Raw genomic sequence first — 6,020 nt, 5'->3', positions numbered from 1 at the left:
ACTGGTGTAAATAGGAGAAAGGCCTTTTAGGGTTGCAGTTTTATAAAAGAGCCTTTGTACAAGTGCAGGAACTTCATAACAGGAAATAAACCATTTTATTTTTGTAATTAAATAGAAACAATCCCAAATTATTTTCTAAGCAAATCACACAAACAGAAAACTACGATCGAAGACTGTAGGTACACGTGCCAGACGGGCCTCCCCCTGGGGGCGCACACCACCCGCGCTCGTCAGTACTGGGGCCCCTGCCCACCCATCCCAGAGGGACGCCCCGGCAGCAGCGCGTCGCTCCGCGACACAGACGGGCCGGGCCCTGCACCGTCCCCTCCGTCCCAGGCTCTCCTCAAGCTCATCGCACAGGCCTCGCGGACCTGGGGTCCCTCCATAAACGTGGAACAGTGCGCGTCCTTCCGCCTGCCGCAGGCACACGCAGGATGCCGGTCCGCACCGACGAGCCTCCCTCGGCTGACCGGAAGCTCCCCCTTGGTCGCTGCTTCACCGCACTCGAGTTTTCGGGAGTCTGAGGACTACACGGTGCGGTGGTCAGGAGGAAGGGCAGACGGAAACATCTCAGAACCCAGCCTCATCTACGCAACGTGCCTCCAAAAACACCTATAAAGTCACAGTGATGGACGCATATTCTGGAAACCATAAAGGATGGTATTGGTAGGTCACCACAAACGCTGAATTTCTCTTACATGATATTCTAGCAGCTTTCGGAACAAACAAAGGACAGGAATTTTTTAATAACAGGAAATAACAGACTCCCTACGATATTGTAGACACGACACGAGCGCCACAAGCTGCCAGGGCGGCTGCCGTGGGGAAGTCGGGAAGGTCAGGAGACCCAGGCCTCCCACCGCCTCCCCGGCTCTGACATGCCGGGGAGGGGCCCTGCAGACGGTGGCCGGCTCCTGTCTGTCCTCTGGCCAGGGGCCCGAACTGCACAGGAAGCACGTAGAGTGGGTGCTGGCTGGCACTCTAAGGGTCCCCTCACTGGGAAAGGAACATGTTGTGGAAGAGAGACAGCCACCCCCCACTGCTGCTCTCTTCAAGAATGTTCGAATCCACGAAGTAGGGATGCCCGGGCTCATTCTGTTTTGGTACAAGTTCAGAAATCAGACGACAACCCCAGAGACATGGAAGTTTCGATGACGTGTGTTTTGGGAGGCCGGCTGGCTTCTCTCACCCTGGCTACGTTTCCTCACAGCCCTTCAGAGAACCAAGGGCCGAGGGCTCCCAGGTGGGGAGGGTTCAACAAAGGCCCCTCTGCTGCGAGCGGGACATTAAATCCTGTTCTCGGCCCCATGTTCTCCAGACACATGTGTTGCTAAGGGAAACGGGTTAAGCTTCCAATGCACCAGATCAGTTTCATGGCCTGAGAAGAGCCCTTCGGACAGAGGGGACAGGACAGCTCCCAGGGCCCTCCCCACTGATCACATCATGCCCCAGCAGCTCCTGAGCCTCGAAGGGACACGAGGACACGGCGCTGCTGTTCTCTTGGCTTGAGCATCTCACAACCCATCCCTCGTGCAAACCAACCCTGGAGAGCACTCCCGGCCCACCAGAAGCTGCAACACCGGAGAGTCGGGCGCTGTGGAAAGGGGGCGGCCGTGGAAGCCCCCCAGCCAGACCCATGGGCACCTGCAGGCAGAACAGAGCACCGATCTCTGGGCAGGAACAGGCACACGGCCACACCCTACTGACGAGCAAGGCCACGTGCTCCTGTGGTCTTAAATGATGGGACCCTCTGCAAGTTCCCAGCCCGCAGCCCCCAAGGGACACGTGTAGTACCGGGGGACCCCCAGGAAGACCCCTCACACGTACCCAGGCAGAGTGCGATTCAGGAGGAGGTGGTGCCTGGGGACAGGCAAAAGCACGTGTCCTGGCAGTAACCCCACATAACATTAAAGTCACAAGCTGCAGCTTGTCACCGGGAAGCACCACGTCTCCCAGACCCCCTCCCCTGCAGGCTGCATCTCCCCACTCCCGCCCGTCCCCCTGCTCACCGCCGCTGCCCTCTGGAGTCACAAACCCTGTCATCTGCTCAGAATGTTCTGAACCTACCAGGCAGCCTCACGCCGCCCCTCCCGGGGAGGGCTGCAGGGTGGACTGGGACACGTTCCCGTCAAAACCTACCCCGTGCTACTTAACACTACAAAGAACACCTTTTGAAAAAAGACCCACGCCCCCGTGTGCTTGATGCTCAGGGGCTGGCAGGGGGGCATGGCCTCCGCAGGGCCGGGCGCAGGAGCCCACGGCGCATTGGGCAGAGCGCGTGGAGTGGCTGCGCTGCAGGAGCGGGGCTCAGCCGAGACCCAAACCCATCAGGGCGGCCCCCATCTCTCCCGCTCCCAAGCGCCACTCTGAACCCTGGGGGCACTGCCAGAGGCCATCAGATGCACAGTGTAGAAGGGAGCAGCGCGAGGTTCCAGAGTCTGAATTTACAGCCTTAATACAGTGTGAACATTTACAACCGATCCTGGCGTAGCGGCAGAGAGTACAAGTGTCCCGGGAGCAGCGGCCGCTTCCCAACGAGCTGCAGCCACCTGCCGGGGCCTCCGCGGGCCTCCACGCCCGGCCGGTCTCACGCTCACACTTTGGCCCCTCTTGGTCGCTAGCAGTGCCGACAGCTTAACAGAATTCAAGGCAAACCTCCAAGAGGCGGCGACAGCACTTAGCTAGAAAAGGAAGCAACCCCGGAGCTGGGGGGCCCCTGCTGAGTGGGGAGGGGCACGGCAAAGCCCGCGGGCCTCAGTGCTTCTTTAGTCTCGGGGGTTCTAGCTAGCTCTGCCTCGGCCCTCAGTGGGCCAGGTCAGTGTGGCTGGCACTCAGAGCTCGCGAGTCTGCCAGACAAGGATTTCGTTCCTGTGTGAGAAAACAAATGAAAAAATTACACTTCACCCGTACTCCAGAGGGCAAGGGTGCTGGCGCAGGGTGTGAGCACCACAGCAGGACCACTCCTGAGTCTGCTCGGCTCCCGGGCACGGGCCAACACGGAAACATGAGCCCAGGACCACTGGGACAACCGCACCTTCTGCTCTCACGAGCGGGCGCGCTCTGGGCACACGGCCCAGCGCTACCAGCACCTCACGTCTGCCCGGGGGCCTGGCAGAAAGCACCCTGGGAACAGCCAGTGCCTAAGGTGCGGGGCCTGAGGAGGGTGGCCTGCGACCGCCAGCAAGTGTCCGAGAGGTGAACAGCTGGACCGGGGCTGCTAAGAGGTGCAATGGCCAGGCACTCTGGTCACTGGTGGACAAGTAGTAACCGCTCCGCCACAAGGCTCTCCCGGCCGGAAGTTCGGCTGCCAGGTCCGCTCAGCACCCTTGGCCACAGCCAGACAGTCACACCAGATGTTGAAAGAAATGGAACATCGGAAGAGAAGAAGGGGCCACAGTTTTAAATGTGAAGGGGACAGCTTCATGCAAGCCTTGGGACACCAGAACGAGTGCTCAAGACTGGTGTGCAAGTGACAGTACATCAGTTACATTAAGTAAAGGCCTAATAGTTTTAAAACACTGAACAACAGCTTAACTGGACAATGAATTAGTTACAAACTTACCAGAGGCTAAAAATCATACAAATTAATAATACCCACTGAGTGGCCAAGTTTTGATACTACTTTATCAGAATATTTAAATTTTAATTGGCTTAATTCGACCATTCAAATGCGTGAATATGCAGAGAACGCTCAGGACGCACATTCCCACAATCATGTAATCAGATTAACACAGAATCCGGGAATGTCATTATGCCACGTCTCTAAGACCCAGAGACACTGAAGTGTCCCCGAGGCCGTCGGAGGTGGCAGTGGTGCCGGGAAGGGCCTGCGGCTGCCCAGCGAGCCTCGGCCAGGGAGTCAAGGGCACTGAGTGGGGCAGGGCTCCTTACTTGGAAACGGTCTTCAGCGGCCTTGCCACCCACGTTAAGGACATTCAGGGAACTGGCCCGCTTCATGCTGTGAACAGGTCAGTGGACATGCAAAAGGACAAACCAGCGTGTCAGTCACCCGAGAGCAGCAAACACAGCAAAGACACCCCTCCAAGGCCTCTGTCACCGTGCGGGAGGCCCTGGAGCCGTCCCTCATGGAGCGTGGGCCTTTATCTCACTGGGGCTGGGGTGTCTGTCCAGTTCTTAACATGGACGCCCCAGGTGTATCCGTATGTAAACCCCAGTAGAGAAAAAGCAGTTTCCCTGTGTCTGTCTCAGCGACACACTGTCTGAAACACTGTGTGTAAACCCCACACGTGGTTACACGTCCCCATGTGACACCTGGCTCGCGGAGGAGCTGAGCAGCTCTGCCTGTCCAGCCCTCTGGCTCAGCCTGAGTCTGCCGGGCACGTCAGGTCAGTTTGAAGAAGGGAGCCTGGCGCTTCCCCCAAACTCACCGCTCACCCTAAGGGACCATGTAAAAGACCTCTTGAAGCTCAGCGTTAAGATCTGATACATATCTACATGCTTGTGTACTTTGTATGTTTTTATATTAAAAGGAAAAATTTTTTATTAGCCAAATAAACTCAGAAGCTAGGATTCCTCTGCTTTCAAACCAAAATTTGAAACAAATTTCATGGCTTTACCTTCAAGGAAATCTAGTAATTTAAATGTGTATTAACTTTTTCTCCCACTTGACACCTTCAGAACACCTGATGAACTATCCTGCACATCACCTACCCCCTGAGCGCAATGGGGGCCAGCCACGCTACCACTCCCGCCTACCGCCAGCAGACACGCCCTCCAACAGAAAACCACCTTCGCTTCGAAAGATAAAAAAGAACGGGTGCTCGGGGATCTTTCCAAACGTCCGCAACAGGAACTGCAACGGTGAAGCGGCTTCGGCACGAGCAGCGCGTGCGAGCGTGTGCTCTGGGAGCTGACGCGCGGCCGTGAGGCTCGAGCGCGCGTGACGGTCAGCAAGACCAGTCGTGTCAGTGTGCCGGGAATGGGCACGAGGGCCCAGGTCCCCACCGAGTGGCCGCCAACACCATGGGCACCGCGTCCGGAAAACGGCAGGTACTTACCGAGTTCTCACCGAATGAGCTCCACCAAAAGCAAAGACCTTAATTCACTTAACCTCAAGTAAAATTCACTCCCAAAATCCCCGAGCCAGGACAAACACGAACACGCCAACCCCACGAATTCTACGTAAGTGCGGCTGGATTCTGCACAAGCTTCCTCTACACAGCACTACTCAAGAACAAAGGAAAATTCACACCAAATCGCACTGGCAACTTGCACACTTAATTCTTATTAAGTGGCCAACGGACTTTTTCTAAGAGTCATAGGACTCCCCTCCTCACACTCTTTTCCTTACAAGACGCAAGTAAAGACAACCTGACCTTGCCGCAAGTCTCCCCCGGCACAGCGAGCTCCATCCACACCCCCCCCCCACCACCGTGGACAGAACAGGAAGAACACCAACTTGGGGCTTCTCAGAATGTGGTCTTGGACCAGCAGTGCTGGCACGAGCTGGGAACTTGCTAGAAAAGTCAGTGGTGTGAGGGGTGGGGGGTGCAGGCCCACTGCACCATGAACTGACGGCTGGGGCCCCGGCGGTCTGCTCAGACCCCGCCGGAGACGCGGATGCTCAGGTCTGAGAGCCACTGGTCCAGTGAATACAGTCACTCTCACCTTGACAGAGGACTCAGTTTTATGCATTTTATGGGACAAAATTCCTAGAGCCATTGACGTTTTTATCAAGTTCAGTGAGGGACCACCTCCAGCACTACACGGGACGACGTGCGCGCACGCGTGCGGCCAGCCCCGTGGGGCTGTGAGGGCGCTCGCAGGGATACGTCACAGCCGAGACAGAAGCCGGCACAGGAGGGAGACACAGAACTGAGCTCTGTCACGTGGGGAGGAAGGGCCAGGTCACGGACTTAGTGCCAGAACTGGACTCTGCATTTAAAAAGCTTCAGAACATCCAGATCTGCCAAGGGCCACAGCGTGTCTGCCCTGAAGGAGCCAATCGATGGCGCATGGAGAGGACCGCGGGGACAGGGCACTTCCGCACATCAGATCCA

At 56.9% G+C, this 6,020-nt stretch overlaps 1 protein-coding gene across 11 annotated transcripts in view; it reads right to left on the bottom strand.

Annotated features, from left to right (window-relative positions):
• KLC1 (kinesin light chain 1) overlaps positions 1-6,020 on the bottom strand; it is a 55,751-nt gene that overhangs the window by 2,421 nt on the left and 47,310 nt on the right. For 4 of the 11 annotated variants that reach the window (XM_059374082.1, XM_059374080.1, XM_059374083.1 and 1 more), the window contains exons 15-16: positions 3,892-3,958; positions 69-2,868 (exon numbers count right to left, since the gene is read on the bottom strand). The exons of 5 other annotated variants lie outside the window; for them this stretch is intronic. In XM_059374082.1, the coding sequence (XP_059230065.1) occupies positions 2,803-2,868; positions 3,892-3,958 (133 nt within the window). In that variant the 3' untranslated portion in view covers positions 69-2,802. Of the gene's footprint in view, positions 1-68; positions 2,869-3,891; positions 3,959-6,020 lie in introns of those variants that run through there. 2 more of the 11 variants (XM_059374084.1, XM_059374087.1) reach the window with 1 other exon arrangement.

This window comes from Mustela nigripes, chromosome 13 (genome assembly GCF_022355385.1).
Source record: "Mustela nigripes isolate SB6536 chromosome 13, MUSNIG.SB6536, whole genome shotgun sequence".
NCBI lineage: Eukaryota > Metazoa > Chordata > Mammalia > Carnivora > Mustelidae > Mustela > Mustela nigripes.
The sequence above is the reverse complement of the archived record's forward strand: the minus strand, read 5'-3'. Positions and strand labels throughout refer to the sequence as shown.